Here is an 18966-nt window from a genome sequence, read left to right as displayed (position 1 = left end):
CAACATTTTTACAAATGGGGACATTTGTAAATGCCGAACCATGACTTTACGTGGGTTGCACTATTTACATTATTCTCTCTTCACGTATTGTCCGCACATGAGTTTGGCTCTGAGGGTATGAGATTGCGTTCATTTGAATCTGCCTCCGCTGCCCTGATGCATTTTGTAACTGGGGCACTGGCATCTCTTCCAGGTGACGGCTATGAACCATATCAGCAGCCTCACAGAGCATTTCAATGTTACTGTGGACCGTCTGCAGCCCATGACCAACCTCACAGTGAGGGGCGTTCCAGATGTGGTCCCTCAAGGCTCCACGCAGACACTCACTGCTTCTGTGCTCGTGGATATGTCTGTGTTGGCTACCTTTCGGTATGAACAGAGAGAAAATGGAAAAGTGGATATTTTCTTATTAGATTTTTATATAATACATGTAGCAATATGTGACTGCCACTCCTTTTTACACTGTTCATTTTTCCTCCTTTTGTATTTGCTTTCCTCTTTCCTCTTTTTTTCTTCTCTTTCTCCCAACTTTAGATTTATAACCATGTGGTTAGAGTAGATTGCTGACTCAAAGTTTCCCTTCTACTCTGCTCTTTTCCCTGTACAGTTTCTCTGGTTTCTGCCACTTTTTCCACATCTACTTTGCTCCGGCTTCACATAACCACCGTCCTGACTGTGGGCTTGTCTTTCTTTTTTCCTCTCACAACTCTTACCAGTCTTGGTCTAATGAGACTTATTGAATTTCCACTCCTCCACATCTCTCCACTGGCTCGTCAGAGACAATTCCTAATTTCCAGTCAGCATTTGACCGTGTGTGTGTTGATGGATATGGTCATCAAGGCACACATTTCATCAGTTACCTCTTTAATTTTCAGGTCCAGATTTTAATTGCTTCATGTTTTCTCTGCTGCAGATGGTCTTTCGGTGATGGGGGATATAAGGAGTTTGAATTTAAGCCCCCCTATGGACCATCCCTTCTTCACCCAGACTCCCCCAATCAGGTCCTCCTAAGCAACAATATCACATATATCTACTCCCAGCCAGGTACTTGATATCCATCTTTCAGATCGAGATAATTTTTGAAGGCTTTTTCTTTCATCTCTATTTTATTTTCAATCTATTCTTTTACTTTGTCTCTCCAGGAATCTACACTGCCCTGGTCTCAGTGTCCAATCGCTATGAGAACAAAAGTCAGAGCATTAACATGAGCGTCTACAGCATCCTCACTCGCGTGGAAATACAAACAGAGCCACGACTTCTCCTTGCTAGCAAATCAGCGGATTTTGAAGCTCACCCGTTGCCCTCACCCTACGGCATTCATTATGTCTGGAACTTTGGAGATGACTCTGCTCACTGTCAAGGTCGGCGAGTGGCACACACGTACACACGCAGTGGTGCCTTTAATGCCTGTGTGTCTGTAAATAACACCATCAGCTATACCATGGCCTGTGCCGAGATGTTTGTATTTGAGGAGATAGAAGAGTTGACAGCCGAAAGCTCCTCTCCTTCAGAACTTCACACTCCTACTATAGTGAAAGCACACCTTGCAGCAGGTAATAACATCACATGGACATTCTCGATGGGCGATGGCAGGAGTTACACAACATCAGAACCGCAGGTGTCATACAGCTATGCTAAAGATGGCAACTACACAGTGAACGTGACAGCTGCAAATGCTGTGAGCTCTGGCTGGACACTCCTCACAGTTCAGGTCTACGTGTTCCAAGTTATCAGTATAGAACCTTCCGGATGTGTCCAAGAAAGGACCCCCATCAACTTTGATACATGGGTGTCTGGCAATGTTTCAGCCAGCCTTTTTGAATGGAGCTTTGGAGATGGAAGCCCTAACGAGGCACACCTCGGGAACCCCAGAGTCTCGCACACCTACAAGACGAGCGGGAACTACCACCTTTCTCTTAATCTTTCTAGCGGGATCAATAAGGCCTCCAGGGCAAACTTCTTCAAAAGGGTGTGTGTAGAGCCAGCCTTAACCAGCATCAACCTGACCCTGGAGAAAACACACTATGCTGTCGGAGAAGTGATTCGGTTGCAGGTCAGGGTTGAGCCAGAGTACAGCTACAGCTATCGGTGGAACTTGGGTACAGATGAAGAACCTTTGCTGATTCAAGACTCCGGGAATGTCCTGACAGCATATAAAAATCCAGGTCACTACATGGTGACAGTAACTGTCTCCAATAACATCTCCACAAGTAATTCTAGTGTACAAGTTGAGGTTCAGATGGCCATCGGGCCCATTGTTATTCTACATAATGGCACTAAGCACAATGACCTTACACTTAGGGAACCGTATTTGTTCACAACCCCACTCTCATCTCCTGATGTCACTCACACGTGGAACTTTGGAGATGGGAACCACTTTGAGGGACACAGTGTTCCCTACACCTACAACCTCTCTGGAAACTACAACATCACACTGACGGCAGCCAACTCTGTCAGCAGGAATCGCAGTATTTTACCCGTTGCTGTGCTCTCACCAATTCGCGGATTAAACGTCAACGCGAGCCTAATAAATGTTCCTCTGAACGCCTCCGTCCACTTTGAGGCTCACCTTGCCGAGGGTGATGACGTCCGGTTTTCTTGGATCTTGTGCGACCGCTGCACCTCTATTCCAGGGACCCACACCATGTACTACACCTTCCGCTCGGTTGGCACGTTCAACATCATCGTGACAGCAGAAAATGACATTGGGACGGCCCAAGCTAGTATCTTTCTGTTTGTTCAGCGTGAATTGGAAGGGCTCCAAATTTTACCCGAGGAGGAGATGGGTGGAGGCACAGGAGTGGGTGGTTGCTGCTTTGCTACGAACCGTGTTCTCCACCTTCATGCGGTCTTAAAAGAAGGAACCAACATGACTTTTACTTGGAGCATCATCAGTAAGGTAGATCCCAATATCTCAAGATTCAACATCAGTGGCAAGACCGTGGAGGTCAATTTCTCCACACCGGGGCCGTGTGTTATCATTCTTCGAGCTGCTAACCTTTTGGGCCAGTTGTCCGTCAACAGAACCGTCCACTTTTTAGAGCCAGCCGGAGGAGTGTATCTGCAGATCAGCAACAACCCTGTTGCTGTCAACGCTCATACTAATCTGTCAGTTTCCACTTCGGAGGGCTCAGACCTGCAATACCGCTGGTTTGTGAATGGAAATGCGCTGCAGTGGAAAGAGCCCTGGAAGACTCACACGTTTGTTAGTCCTGGACTATATCTGGTTGCTGTGGAGGTCTTCAATGAAATTAATTCTGAATTCGTGTCTGAGAGGGTCAGCGTCCAGGAGGTCATCTCTGGGCTTGGGTTCACAGCAATCGATGTGACTGAGCAGAGGTACATAGCAACAGGGGTTCCTGTCATGCTCTACGGGGAGGTGGTGAAAGGGACCAACGTCACATGGACATGGATGCTTGATGGAACAACCGTAACGGGACAGAACACATCAGTGGTGTTTCACGAGCCAAGGACAGCCAATGTCACTCTGAATGCCACCAATGATATCAGTGAGCAAATGGTGTCAAAGGAGTTCTTTGTCCAGGACAAGATCCAGGGGTTGGAGTTGCGGGCGAGTAAAAAGATCGCAGTGGTCGGTGAGAGGGTGGAGTTCACCATTACTATGGCAGCTGGCTCAGATGTTGACCTGATCCTCAGCATCAGCGGAGATGCCACTGTTACCCCGCAACTCAACCAAACCTACGCGCACGTATTCACCAGGGTAGACACCTACATGGTCAACCTCACTGCTCACAATCAGGTAAGTGCAAAATGGCACCATTGCAAAAATGGCTCTTTAGTCTCAGTTTTCTGATCCAATGTGAGGTTTTTAGATGGTAACAAATTTTTAAGCTTGGCATGTATTACAAGAGTTCCTCATTATATTTAGAGCTTAATGCTGTTTTCTGCCCAAATTGATGCATTGGGTTTAGACTAGGGATGTCAGTTGATTAACATTTTTAGTTGTAATTAACTAATTCACTCCCAGCCATTTGCACTGAAGCAACTCCCTTCGCTGTTTTACTGGATTTTGACTGATTTTGCAAGGCCCACAGAATATTGTGTTCTATTGCTATAAAAATATGGAACCTACCAAAAGAAAGATTAGAGTCCCTTCTTTTATCAGGAAAAAAAGTATTTTTCTATCTGTTTCTGTTTTGCAGCAATTAGCATTAGAATATATCTAAGTTTCATCATTATTCAGAAATCTGTTGGTCCCTCAACATGGCCCTGGTTGATCTCTTATACTCTGCTGTCACCTGCTGGCCGTTTTTGTAATTACTGCCATTGCTCCACCCGTTCTCTGTATCAAAGCCTTCTGTATGCTCTAGCATAAAAAAAAAATAATAATAAAAAACGTATAAATACGTTCTATTTTACATGTATTAAGTGTCCAAAAGAAGTATTTATACGTTTTGGGGAGCAAATGAGTTAATCGTGATTAAACGGCAATTAATCACACATTTTACATCTAAATATTTGTTCACGTTTTTAACACTCTTGTTCAATAACAAATCAGTGGACAAATGTGTTTACCTAATACAAATGTGGTTGTACCTTTTCGTTCATTAATACAGTAATGTTATAGTAATTCCATTGATACAGTAATTTATAGTTATTCAGAAAGTTATTTGAATTTGAAAATATATACTGTACAAGATCAAATGAGTGTAAAACAATGAGTCATCGATTTTTGGTGAGGTAATTGTTCTGCCACTAGGTGGCATTAAGTTTCATGTTGGATGTTGCTGACCGGAACAGTAGATTTTTTGGTTTCATTTGTTGAGCAAAATTTATCCGAAAGGGGAGCAACACGTTGGCTTTTGTCCATTTTGTTCATTGTAAATTACAAATAGTCCCCAGTCACAACAAATATATATATTTCTATGATAATTAATATTGCTAACTTTTGTTATTGTGACTCCATTGTACAACGTTATACGCCTTAAATTTTTTAAAGTTTTATACGGAATGCGCGTTGTCATTAGTGAGGCACCTTTCCGGCAAACGACCCAGAAATAGCACTACTATTACTCAAACTTAAATCTAAAGTTAACTGTTATTAATGCGCTAATTTCGACATCCCTAGTTTAGACCCTGTGAACTTATTTCATGGAATGATGCGTATGTGATGTTTTGTACCAACCTAGGTAAGTTTCAAGAGACGACACCTCCAGGTTGAGGTGATGGAGCCGGTACGTGGACTGTCTATCCAAGGCAGCTGCGCAGCAATCCCCGTTGGTGTGAAGAGATTATTTGCCGCCAGCATCATGACGGGCAAACCTGTCAGCTTTCTCTGGACTTTTGACCTGCACCACCTCCACAAGACATCACATATTGGCAAAGAGGTCAAATTGACCAAATGTTCCATCGAAATAGTCATGATTATAATCCTGTCATCACGTCTTGAGGTGTGACTTTTCTCTCTGTGTCATCCCGCAAACCAGGTGGCCTACATCCCAGAAGAAGCGGGTTTATTGACCATTTACCTGAAGGCCTTCAATGCATTGCATGCTCAGAACATCACCAAGCACATCCTTGTGCAGAACCTGCTGATGGATGCCGTCCTATATGCGACACCTCAGGACACTTTAGTCAACAAAACTGTCACGCTGGTGGCTTCTGTCACACCCAGGTCGAATCCTCTAGAGTGCTTTTGGGACTTTAATGATGGCTCTACTCCAGTTCACACCAACACCTCAACCGTGGGCCATGAGTACAAGAATCCAGGAAACTACATGGTCCAAGTATGTTTAATGAATCAATGGCGGGGCCGTGCATAGCTCTAGACAGTTTAGAGTCTGCTTGGTATTTATACTCACTGGGTGTGTTTACTCTTTGCCAGGTGAACTGTAGTAATCTGGTGAGCTGGGTTTTGGCCCAGGTCGAAGTCAACATCAGCGTCCTGGAATGCGAGGAACCAGACGTACACGTGATTCAAGCTCCACGTCTGGCCATCTGGAGATCTCAGCCCACTTTTGTTGAGGCCACTGTGGACCTGAAAGGCTGTGTTTTATACGGAGCGCAGTACTTGTGGCAAGTAGTCACAACGCCGTCCTGCGATCATAGTGACCACCATCTTCCCGCTGGGGTCTTGGCTGATCCGCTTCAGCAATCCTCGAATACAGAAATGCCACTCCCAGTGGAAGTGGATGTGCGGCGGCTACAACTGTCGTTGCCCAAGATGGCGCTGGCTACAGGGAACTACACTTTGGTGTTTTCTCTGTCATATGAAGGCGTGCCGTTGAGGAAAGCAGCCTGTCTGCAACTTAGCGTCATGGCCGCAAGGTCAGTGAAAACATGTTTCATAGCACTTCTTGTTTCATTGATAATCAATCATGTGTGGGTTGTACCAAAATATGAATTTCAAAAATTATATTGTATTTTGTCACATTTAAATTCTTTTTGATCGGGTACAAATATTTGACACAAGAAACAATGTTTTAGAATAAAATTCCTACAAACCTTTGTAACTACAAAATTCACTCAAAAATTACAAGGATATGATTTCAGGTTACATTTTGATCAGAGATAGACCGATATGGTTTTTTTTCAAGGATGATACCGATTGTTCATAGCGATAACCATGTTTGGAGCCGATATTCATTTACAGTAAAAGGGAAACAAATATTGGTGTGGAAAAAATTCCAGTTCTTAACTTGAATTTGCTGAACAACTTTTCAGATTTGCAAAATGTTCAATTTTTTTTATTCTTAGAAAATACATATATTTGTTTTAAAATTCGAACAAAAAGTTCAGGGAGTTCCCAGGGTCATTAGCGTGTCTTTAAAAACTTAAATGAAAACTTAAGTAAATAGCCCGTGTTAATTTCTCCAGTAAATAAAGTTTTCCCCAAAATTTTAATATCTCTAATGTGAAATTTTTACTTATCTTTGTTATAATTTCAAACAATCACAAAAGGTGCAGACTAAGCGTCCCCAGGGTCAGCAGCATCTCTTATAAAGTTAACTGAAAATTTTACTCTGAAAATGAACAGTTTTAAATAAATCTTTTATTGCCGTTTTTTTTAAGTCCAATACTGCCCGACCGATAATCAGTCTATGCCTAATTTTGATGCTCAAACTCAAAAATTAAAGATTCAATTCAATCTTGTAAAAATGTCAAATGTCTTGACAACATACATGATTTGTTTTACTTACAAGTATTTCAGAACTGTGGAAAGCTAAACTTACCATCTAAAATACTAAAAGAAAGAAAGGCTGTTGTGCTTATTGCCTCTTTAAGGGGAGCGAGAGAGAGAGAGAGACTGAAGTGACTGGCAAGTATAGTCTATCGCTACGTTTGAAAGTCGTGCCGCGGTATGTGTGTTACGCAATAACAAATAGAGAAAACCACGACTGTAGATTGGTGTGAACCCAAGTCCAGAGATGACCTCATCTTTGGTTGGATTTACACAGCATGGTTCAGTCACACAATTTTGACTTTTATTCATTTATTTTATTTATTTATTTATTGGCTCTCAAGAATGAAAATGTTTCGTCATAGCAGCATAAATAGAAAAAAAAGGGTACATAATCGGTGATACTCAGATGTGAATCGGGCCTCTTTAAAATGTGGATACAAATCTGTTGGATATCTGCCGATGTTAGAGCAACGAAAATACACAGCTTGGACATTCCTTGACAACTAAAGTGGATGACATTTGATATTTGTAAAAATGAATTGAAATGAACCTTTTCCAAGAAAATGTATGTGCCTGTCAATCAATAATATTACTTACTGCCGCTTACTCTGACTATCAGTGACCAAATAAAAACTAAGATGTAGAAAGCATGTAGCTTGATGTCAGATGTATCTCCTGTTGTTCTCTCACAGGCTAATGCCCATCATAGAGGGTGGCACCTACCGGGTGTGGTCGAGGACTCAGGACCTCCAGCTCAGTGCAGAGCAGTCCTACGATCCCAATATGGACCCTGAGAGCCAGTCACTACTCCACTACCGTTGGGATTGCCTAAGCACATCAAAGGTGAGATTATGAATGACAAGGTTGTGGGTAAGCTTGATCAGTAATTCTGACTAACCGGCACTGATTGTCACACCCACCTAAGTGGGGCGGAATTCTTTCTCTGCATTTGATCCATCCCCTGAGGGAGAGGTGAGCAGCAGCAGCGCAGTTATTGTAGTCATTGGCATGTCCGCCCTCAAATGTTCTGTCATAAGCAGTAGGGGTGTGCCAAAAAATCGATTCTCCTAAGAATTGCGATTCTCATTTAGTACGATTCAGAATCGATTTTAAATGTCCCAAAATCGATTTTGTTTAAATTATTTTATACTGTCTTGCCTTTGTCTGTGTGTGCCTTTATTTGGAGCGCGGTTCATGTTGTACCCGATTTGACCACTTAGGGGCAGTGTGGTTCCACGCGGTCGAATACACTGTTAAGTTGAAGCCACATTAGAGAGTAGAAGGAAAAAGTTATTCAAGTTATTCCAATAAAAGTTTGGGTTTTTTTCAGCGTGGAACCGTTCTTTTGAGTGATAAAAGTGCCGCGAGTAGCGCGCTAATTAGCATCAAACTGGAGTAGATCATTACAATTCCTTGCACATCTATAGATTGAAGCAAAATCATTGTCAATCAAATCATTTAATCGTAAATCGATTCTGAATCGAATTGCAGGACCAAACATCGGAATTGAATCGAATCGTGAGACATTCAAAGATTCCCACTCCTAATAAACGGTGACGCATTCAATCTGTCTGTCAGCATCCTGAGCCCGCAATTCCTGTCTATGCAAATCAACTGCCTTATTTGCATTAATATGTACCTGTTAACGTTTCTTGGAGCTTTTAAACTGGGCTTGTTAAGGGTCATTCCTCAAATCAGCACTCATAATTGCACATCTAAGCATTCTTTTGAAAATTGTCTTAAAATGTTGCACGCTTAAGCAATGACGTATGCGCTCCACTTATATTGTGTAAGGTTAACATTGTGACTAATTTTTTGTTCTTAACGCTTCTGCACATTTGACTTCAATCTAATGGAAAGGGAGTTTCATGGGGGGGAAATTAACAGTAAATTTATAAGATGTGCTGTCGTTTTGTATTAATTTACAGCTGTGGAAAAGTTATATAATCGGTCATCTGGTTCTGAGCATCGAACGAAGTGTAGAGGGATTCTGAACACATTGCAATATTCTGTCTTTTTGTGTAGTGAGTGTGAATTCATTTGGTGTTTTTCACACTCAACACTTTTTTCACTGGACCGAAATATAAAAGCCAGGAGAATGCAAACATGTGCGCGCGTGTGTATGTGTGTTTGGGGGTGGGGGGTTTGTGCATGTTGCATTTCCACCCTAACAATTACATTTAAACGTCACACACATACACAATCCCAAAAAAAAGCCTATTGAAGTACTGAATATTTCTCATTCTAATACATTACCCATGCATTTCTTGTACACTTTTCTAAACACTGAACTCATTTTCCACCCTAATCTCTTGTTGCAGGGTCCAGAACATTGCTCCAGCCTGAACTTCGGCTTGGGCTTAAGCGGTCCTGTACTGGGAATATCTGGCTCTGAGTTGGAGGCAGATGTTAAATACACTTTCAAACTGGCTATCAGCAAAGATGGAATGACACCAGAGTCCACCACACAAACTGTGAGCGTGCGCCTTGTACAAAATTGAGGTAACCTGTTCCAATATAGCTCACAAATGTGTGTGCATGTACGTGCGTTGACAGGTGCTGGTCCAGAGTGGACACATTCCCATGGTATATCTGGAGTGTGTGTCCTGTAGGGCTCAGTCCATTTACGAAGTCAGCCAGAACTCCTATGTCTACCTCCGTGGAACCTGCACTAACTGCCAGGGCTTTCACCGCGGGGTAAAAACTCACAAGCCACACTGGAACACACACACTATCACCAAACCAATATGGCTGTCTCAGTGAGATGAGGTCACTGCTGCACACAGACAACAGTGAGGTCATTATTTCCAGCGTCTTCCTCCTCATTCGGCATCTCCTCTGTTGTCGAGTATTCCACCGCTTCTGGTGCAGGTATTAGTGAGTGGGTGTGAGACTGTGATCATATAAGTAGAGCCAGAGAGAATAAGTTCTATCCTTATTAAAAATGGAAAACACTGGGAAAAGACCAAATATGTGCTGAGTCACTCGTGTATTTAGCAGCTGGAAGTGCTTATGTGGCTTAGCTGAACTCCCAACTCATTGTCTCAGGCGTGCATATAATCAAAATTGTAACAATGGAAATGCAGTTTAATCCAGTGTGACATTACGACCTATTTTTCTCCGTCCTTCTCAGAGATGGACTGCCATGACGCTGCAGAACGAGACTCTGATCCTGGACTCGTCCTCGACCACAACAGGAAAGGACTGTATGAACCTGGTGCTGCGGCAGGGTGTCCTTCGCCATGGAGACTCGTACATTTTCACCCTGCACGTAACTGATGACACGCTGGATGGTGAGGGTGCTGCCTCCATCACGTTGCACCACAACATGCCGCCAGCTGGCGGGGAGTGTGACCTGAAAGCGGGAGGGGAGTCGGGGGGAGACGATGGTGAAGCAGACGGTGGAGGTTGGACCATTCGAACGCTGCTGGACAGAGTACACTTCAACTGCTCAGGTAAATTCTTTACATACATTTATCATGTTACACTATGAAAACAGTTGGGTCAAAAATAACCCAAATTGGGTCAAAAGAGGGGACCAACCCAGCTTTTGGGTTATTAATTTTACCCCCCCAAATGGGTCAAATAAATAACCCACAACAAAACCCGAAACATTGGGTTGTTTTACCCACAAAAAAAATTATAAAATGAAATAAAAAGTTTTGTGTAGATTTTTTTGTTCCAATGCAACAATTTGGGTTGTTTTGTGATTTCAACGTTTGGCCCATCTTTCTGGGTTGAATAAATAACCAAAAGTTTGGTTATTTATGTGTTTAATAAATAACCCAAAAAGTTGGGTTATTTCCCTTTTGTGTTCAATAAATAACCTAAAAAAAGTTGGATTACTTAACTTTTTGGGTGAAATAAATAACCGAAAAAGTTAGGTTATTTAACTCTAGGTCAAATAAATAACCCAAAGGTTAGGTAATTTAACTCTGGATCAAATAAATAACCTAAAAAGTTGAATTTTTAAACTTTTTGGGGTCAAATAAATAACACAAAAAAATGGGTTATTTAGTTTGGGGTCAAATAAAACAACCCAAAAAGTTGGGTTATTTTTGTTGTTAAATATAAATAAAATTAAAAATTGGATTATTTGACTGTGGGTCAAATAAATAACCCAAAATGTTGGGCTATTTTTGTTGTTAAATAAAAGCTGATTTTTTTTTTAATGGGTTATTTAACTCTGGGTCAAATAAATAACCCAAAAAGTTGGGTTACTTTTGTTGTCAAATTAAAAAAAAGTTGGATTATTTTACTCTGGGTTAAATAAATAACCCCAAAATGTGGCCTACTTTTGTTGTTAAAAAAAGTGCTTTAACTATGGGTCAAATAATAAACCGAAATAATGGGTTGTTTTTGTTGTTAAATCATTAAAAAAAAAAAAAAAAAATATATATATATATATATATATATATATAACAAAAATAATAATAAAAAATCATTACATATGGAAGTGCCTTTCAAGACCCTCAAGGACGCCGTGCAATAGTTAAAAACTAAATTTAAAAGAAAATTCTACAGATTAAATAGAACCATGAATAAAGGAGCAGTGTGGTTATAGTGTGTAGACGATCTTGAACAAGTGGGTTTTCAGATTGGATTTGAAAACGACTATTAATAAAAAAGTTGTTATTTAATTTTGTGTCAAATGAATAACCCCCAAAAATGTGGTTAGTTCATAATCGTTACTATCATGCTCCCACCCCTAACCTCTATCCTCCCTCCCTCCAGGTTACAGTGATCGGGGCGTCTCAGAGACACCTTTACTCTACAGTTTGTTGGTGACCCGCTGCAAGGAAGACTACTGTGAGGAGTTCTGCGTGTATAAAGGAAGCAGTCCAGAGCATTCGGCCTTCCTTCCTCCAGGCTTCAGCTCGGCTCGACACCGCGTAGCTGTCTCGATCACCGTGGAGGACCTTCAGGGAGCAACAATCACTGCACTCAACAAGTAACTAAGTCAATTTGCGGTACTAAGAACTAATAAGACAAATGTCGAAAGCAAAACGACTGTATTGATGACTCTGTTTGTGCACAGGTCCATTGAAGTGGTGCTGCCGGATCCACCAGCTGTGTACAGTAGTCTTCCTCACTGGCTGGCTGAGTTGACTGACAGCAGACTTAAACAGCTGCTGGAGCAAGGAGACTCCCAGAGGGTCAGGGAGCTCTCCTTGGCTCTTATTACTGTTCTGAATGAGGTAGGAGAGGCCTCAGCATCAAAACCTGACTGTCTGCAACTTTTTCAACCAATTCATTACTCACAATTATAGAAACCATCAATGCTATTCAGGAAACACAACACCGGCACTAATTCCTGATTGTTTGTCCGAACAGTACGAGCAGAGCAGGGAGTCAACTCGGGTGTCTCAAGCCGAGCGGGATTACCGAGTCAGAGTCCGCAGCAACATTACCAAGGCGCTGACTGCACTGGATCTGAACACTGTCAGTGACATTCAGCAAACCTCTGCTGCGCTGGCCCAATGTACAGTGAGTATGTTTTGTCTGGAGAGGGTGAGACGGGAAGAATGAAAGGTAACAACCTGAAGAGCGTAGAAAAGCGACGTGCCGTTTCCTATGTGTGTTTTTAGGCGGTGAGTCGGGAATTCATCTGCGAGGAGTGTCAGAACAGCACACTCAACAAACTCGAGTCCATGTTAGAGATTCTGCAAAACGACACCAAGCAGGGAACGGTGACTCCAACTGAGATAGCCGACAACATCCTGAATATCATGGGTAATATAATAATGGCATTATGTCTTAACACAAATTTAATTCAATGATCATTTTTCAGTATATGACAACCTCACACTATTCCAAAAGGTGATCTGATCCATCAAGTCAGCCAATCAGCGTCTTACTTCCAGCCCCCCTACGTGGATTCGGCATCAGTCTTCTCGACGTCTCAGTTGACCTCATCTGGCGCATACCACGCTGGCATCCAGTTGGACCCCTCCCCTTCCACCCTCGAGCCGCACCCACTGCGAGTGGCGGCCAAAGCCTACAGCCTGTCCTCGGTCCTCATGCTTATCCTGATGCACGGCCGCGTCCTGAACGAGGAGCCACTCGTGCTCAGGGGATCGGAGATCGCTGCCACGGGGAAACTGGCGGACCCCCAGAGCCTGCTCTGTTACCATGGCAACAGCAGTCCAGGTGGGCCTGTTTATTCAGTGTCAACAACAGTCAATGGTTGTAAATTATAAGGAGCGTCAGGACCAATGTGTCAATCTCAATGCCGTCTGTCTCCAGAGTGCCAGCGGTTCTCCATCCCCAGGGCCTTCAACAGCAGTCTTGGCAGAGCAGCTGCAGGCAACAGTGTCATGCAGTTACTCTTCCAGGTAAGTACAGTAAATACCAACTCTGCAATCCTCTATAATTGTGATTTGTCCTCTATAAACCCCTTTTTTTCCCCTCCCCAGTTGGAGTCTAACCCCTTCCCCTTCAACTATGTCGCCAACTACACCGTCTCCACAGAGGTGGCATCCATGGAGTTCCGCACTGAAAATGGCACCCAGATTCCCATTTCCGGACTGGATGACAGTCTCGCCATCACCGTCGCCATTAACAACGGCACCGGCGGAGAGCTCGGCGCAGAGGCCTCAGGTGCCGGCGGCGTGCCCACGGCCGGCGCCGTGAACATCAGCCAGTGCGACTCTGTCATCGTCAGGGTGATCACGGGGAACAACAACCGACAGGCTGGACTGTTTGTTCAGCTCAACTTTACCTCTCTGGAAGGTCAGTGCTCTGTTGCATGTATTTGAACTGTGAGTCAGCAGGTACATTGATATCTCTGTGAGAGTGGGGAAAGTGAAATAAGTCACTGATAGTGTAGTTGTACATTTGCCTGACTTTGGTGCTGGCGGAATGGTATATATTTACTCTAAAAGTAGTTTATTTGGTCCCACTCTAAACAGTAAAAGTACTTTTTAGTGTTTATGAGAGAATTTGATTTTTGAATTTCTCATGAAAAAAACTATTAAAGATTTTTCACTCAGTAAAACAGTAAATTTTGCAAGGAGAGATTTTAACTAAAAAAATTTTTTTTTAAATTATTTTAAGTAAAGTCACTTAACTTCCGGTTGGGAGACAGCCAATCTACTCCCTGAGCCATGTCGCCCCTACTGTGCTCGTCAGCTGGAATTTTTGTACCTCCAAACAACCTCCTTTTGGGTATTAGCAAACAGTAGGAGTGGCATAACTCAGGTGGTAGAGTGGCACTTCCAAACTGAAGGTTGTGAGTTAGTTCCTCAACCCTTTGTGAACTCGAGAAAGAGAAATGTTGACCAACTTAATTGAATTGCTTCAATTGGTAACACACAATTGAATTACGTCAATACAAAGTTAATATTTTGAGTTCATTAAACTTAACTCGTTCAATTCCAGCCATTTTCACTCAAGCAATCCCCTTCACCCCCCGGCTGTTTTACTAGATTTTGACAGATTTTGCAAGGCCCACAGAATATTGTGTTGTATTGCTATAAAAACATGAAACCAACCAAAAGAAAGATTAGAGTCTCTTCTTTCATCAGGAAAAAAAAAAGTATATTATACTATCTGTTTCCGTTCTGCAGCAATTAGCATTAAAGTATAGCTAAATTTCATCATTATTCACAAATCTATTATAGAGTAATTGAGGGTTTTTTCAACATGGTCCTGGTTCATTTCCTATGCTCTTCTGCCACCTGCTGGCCGTTTGTGTAATAACTACCATTTCTTCAACCTTTTTTTGCAGTTGAGAGGCTGCATCAAAGCCTTCTGTATGCTCTAGCATAAAAACACATAAAAACGTATAAATATGTCTTTGGGACACGTAAAACATTTAAAATAGAACGTATGTAGACGTTTTTGGGAGCAAATTAGTTAATATATTAACTTTGGATTGATACCAATTGAAGCAATTCAATGAAGTTGGTCAATGGTCAGCAATTCTCTTTTTAGTCTTAAGTTGGTTTAACGATTATTTTTTTAGAGTGTGTAAGTTTTAAAAAAAGAAACTAATAAAATATACAAAAAAAATCTATGCTCCTAAAATTTACTTCTGAGTGATAAAACTAAGCCAATTCTCTCGTACACAGTAAAAATACTTACTCTCTTCCTAGTGTAAATTTTACTCTGTTTAGAGTGGGACCAAATAGACTCTTTTTACAGTAAAATGTACTCTACAAAATTTACTGCGTGGATGAACGGAGGGACAATGTGAACATTCAAATTTTAGTACAAAAAAGGGAGGGGGGTTACACCTAATATATATATATATATTATTTATTTTATTTGAATTTTTATTTATTTTATTTACTGTATCCCTTTGCACAGATACAGGAGGCAGAACTGAGAGCAATGAAGATACAGAAGAGCCATATATCGAAGCCTACCTTCATTCCCATGAACAGCCTAACGAATTCAACTGCACCGACAGAAAGCGTATTACACTCAATATGACCCGAAGCCAAAGCCTTGATCATCAGAAGTACACTTTCTTCCTATCGCCTGAGTAAGATCCCCTCATTACCGAAGCATGATAAACACGCTGGTAAAATCGAATGACTATGCATTTCCGCTGTGTGTTCCACAGGACGTACGACACCACACTCGACTACTTCATCAACGTGAGCACGGCCTGCAGCCGCACCTCACCGTCTGCCGGGGTTCATCTTGAGGTGGGGCTGTTTGCCTCGCTGTGCCAGTACTTCAGCGAGAGCGAGAAGCAGTGGCGAACGGACGGCATGGTTCCCCTGGCAGAAACCAACGCCAGCAGAGCCGTTTGCCGCACCAGACACCTCACCGCCTTCGCCGCAGGCCTCTTTGTGCCACCTCACGCAGTCAGCTTTACAGTACCAGTCAGTACTAGAATCAACAAAACAACAAAAAAACATATTCTGTGATGTTCAGTAAGATCAACATGTAACTTTGTTCTTTTTTCTTTTTTTTCAGTTGCGCTCTGGCCCACCAAGCTTAGTGGTGTTGCTGGTGTGCATTCTGGGCTTGCTCAGCTATGTTGTTGCTGCTGCCATCTTGCACAAGTTAGACCAGCTGGATTTGCGCCGGGCTGGTGTGGTTCCGCTGTGTGGCACTGATGGACTCTTTAAATATGAGGTTCAAGTCAAAACTGGGTGGAGCCGTGGTGCAGGTAAGCTATGAATGAAGTATCATATCACATACAGTGTTCCCACCTATATCGAGTCTTTTTTTTTAAAAATGGAAGCCAACATTAACCATTTCTTGACAATAATATGTTAAATGTAACCTCACTAGTACGACATTCTGATTAATATTACATTTGCGGAATATGAGTTATGCAAAATACATCCGTTTTTATCCATCTCCGGGGGGCGGCCATTTTGCCATTTGCTGTCGACTGGAGATGACATCAATGTTGCTCAGAATGACCAATCACAGCTCACCAGTTGAGCTGTGATTGGTTGTTACCTGAGACCTGAGCAACTGTGATGTCATTTTCACTCGACAGCAAGTGGTAAAACGGCCGCCTTCTGATATTGATATAAACTGTTGGATTTTGCTGCTTAACTCGTATTCACTAACTAACTAGTGGGGCTGCATAGAACATATTGTTGTCAAGAAATTTTGGGGGGTTGACTTCCCCTTTAAGTGATCGTTTTTTATGGGGTTTTACTTACCGTACTTAATGTAATGCCCTCAGATGTGGGAAAGGAGAGCAACAGTCGTGGATATACATTTTAGGTGTTTATTGGATGCCAGGAGAAATATTACACATGAACAAAAGTTTGCTGAATTTTTTTGTGGGGAAAATTGAGTTCTGAGTTAAGTGCATGGTCACGAAACAAATTAAACTTTAACTCAAGCTCACTGTATTAAAATTAGTACAACAAAACAAACAAAGACAAAGAATAAAAATATGAAATCACATGTTCCCTGATAAAAAGGCAGACCATTTTCAGTAGGGTAAAAGTTGGAACCTAAAGACATTTTCACACTGCTCTTAGCAACGCACAGCGAACCCATTCATTGTGCATACAAGGGCATTCAATAGAAAGGGGCTGGCGAAGCGATTTCAAAGTGCTACTGCTGGAAAAACCTCGGCTGTCATGGGCTGCTACTCAAATATGGCCATGCTTGCTGTCATCCTTGTGTGAACACCAAGAAAACCAAGTGCAGTGTGAAAAGGTCTTAATCCAACTGACTGTTAGTAAGACACAGAGATAGATCCTGGACACGCACAGAAAACATCATCAGAATGTTCCATACCTATATGAGTGTCAATATATGCACCAAGATGAAGAAAGTTCCGCTTTCTAATATAACTATATGGGTGTGCCTACAATTTCAGGCACAACAGCTCATGTAGGAATCAATCTGTATGGTCGTGAGGGCCGCACCGGACATCGCCATCTCGACAGCAGGGGAGCCTTTGCACGCAACGCCCTCGACATCTTCCATATTGCTACGGACACCAGCCTGGGCAGTGTGTGGAAAATGCGCATTTGGCATGACAATAAGGGTAACTACGGAAACCTGATGCATGCTGTAACAAATACTTACGCTATTTATTTTTATATATTTCATATATTATCATTTGCTTTTGCCTTAGGTTTGTCGCCAGCTTGGATGCTACAATATGTCTTGGTCAAAGACTTACAGACAGGAAGCAGTTACTATTTCCTGGTTGACGAGTGGCTGTCCGTGGACAACGAGGAAACTGAGGGTCGGCTAGAAATGGAAGTGGAGGCCTCAGGTAAGATTTTAATTTGGATGTATCACAAGCTAATCTTTTCGTAATTGATTATTCCATTTGGTTTCTTCAGACGAGGGATCGCTCCGCCAGTTTCCCCGCCTCATGCGGTGTGAGCTGCAGAGGGCGCTGTGCGAGAGTCACCTGTGGCTGTCGCTGTGGGAGAAGCCCCCTCGCAGCCCCTTCACTCGCTTGCAGAGAGCCACGTGCTGTGCTTTGTTACTGCAGCTATTTTTAGTCTTCAACACATTGTGGTACAGCATCGTGGTGGACAAGAGAGTCAGGTGTGTGCACTTTTTTATGCTAACCTTTTCTTATCTGTCTGTCTGTCTATCTCTCTCTATCTATCTATCTATCTATCTATCTATCTATCTATCTATCTATCTATCTATCTATCTATCTATCTATCTATCTATCTATCTATCTATCTATCTATCTATCTATCTATCTATCTATCTATCTATCCATCTATCCAATATCATGGTTTTCAAGATGGACTTATATCCAAGCCTTCTCTCTGTTTGCTCTTGTTCCTCCATTTTGTTGCCGTTCTGTGTTGCAGCCCACAGGCCGTGGCGCAGTCATCCTCACTAAGCGGCGAGACTGTGGCAGCAGGTGTGGTGACGTGTCTGATGGCCTACCCACTCTACCTCCTCGTCTTCACACTCTTCAGAATGAGCCGCAGCAAGGTGATGTTGCCAAAACCTGGTTCCGTCTACTAGTCGCTCACACAAAAGCTGACTTGTTCCTGTTTTTCGCTTGCCAGTGTGTGTCAGTGAAGCAGGTGCCGCCACCGGAGGACCAAGAGTCAGTGGATATCGATTACTTCCTGGAGAACTCCATGGCTGGAAGTTCTTTCCTCTTCTTTGATGGCGAGGTAGATCCTTGTGGGCGAGAAACAAAATCTGACACTTTCCGATGTTTAATTTTCATTTTCTCGTTCATCCCTCTGTCTCTCCTTCATGATCTCTGCTCCCCAGACCAACTCAGAGGAAACCAATGTAGATTTGCCCACTCCATCCACCAAAAGGTCAGTTACTTAGCTGGTGTGGCACTTATTTTTGCATCCAAATCCTTCATTGGGTGTTGCTCAGAGTGCCCATAAATGCTCTGTATT

At 42.5% G+C, this 18966-nt stretch overlaps 1 protein-coding gene across 2 annotated transcripts in view; it reads left to right on the top strand.

Annotated features, from left to right (window-relative positions):
* Positions 1-18966, top strand: part of pkd1a (polycystic kidney disease 1a) — a 59613-nt gene that overhangs the window by 32401 nt on the left and 8246 nt on the right. For both annotated transcript variants that reach the window (XM_086082568.1, XM_086082567.1), the window contains 26 exons: positions 194-369; positions 914-1044; positions 1143-3760; positions 5151-5348; positions 5448-5747; positions 5846-6288; positions 7837-7987; positions 9466-9618; positions 9701-9841; positions 10278-10599; positions 11879-12095; positions 12183-12342; positions 12479-12631; positions 12733-12877; positions 12965-13294; positions 13391-13479; positions 13561-13876; positions 15455-15632; positions 15714-15978; positions 16073-16268; positions 17448-17618; positions 17709-17852; positions 17923-18133; positions 18412-18538; positions 18616-18726; positions 18830-18879. In XM_086082568.1, coding sequence (XP_085938694.1) covers positions 194-369; positions 914-1044; positions 1143-3760; positions 5151-5348; positions 5448-5747; positions 5846-6288; positions 7837-7987; positions 9466-9618; positions 9701-9841; positions 10278-10599; positions 11879-12095; positions 12183-12342; positions 12479-12631; positions 12733-12877; positions 12965-13294; positions 13391-13479; positions 13561-13876; positions 15455-15632; positions 15714-15978; positions 16073-16268; positions 17448-17618; positions 17709-17852; positions 17923-18133; positions 18412-18538; positions 18616-18726; positions 18830-18879 — 7496 coding nt within the window. The remainder of the gene's footprint in view (positions 1-193; positions 370-913; positions 1045-1142; positions 3761-5150; positions 5349-5447; positions 5748-5845; positions 6289-7836; positions 7988-9465; positions 9619-9700; positions 9842-10277; positions 10600-11878; positions 12096-12182; positions 12343-12478; positions 12632-12732; positions 12878-12964; positions 13295-13390; positions 13480-13560; positions 13877-15454; positions 15633-15713; positions 15979-16072; positions 16269-17447; positions 17619-17708; positions 17853-17922; positions 18134-18411; positions 18539-18615; positions 18727-18829; positions 18880-18966) is intronic.

The sequence above is a fragment of the Leptonotus elevatus genome, chromosome 8 (assembly GCF_054856555.1).
Source record: "Leptonotus elevatus isolate MCC_2025b chromosome 8, RoL_Lele_1.0, whole genome shotgun sequence".
NCBI classification, from domain to species: Eukaryota; Metazoa; Chordata; class Actinopteri; order Syngnathiformes; family Syngnathidae; genus Leptonotus; species Leptonotus elevatus.
This window is presented reverse-complemented; position numbering and strand designations above follow the sequence as displayed.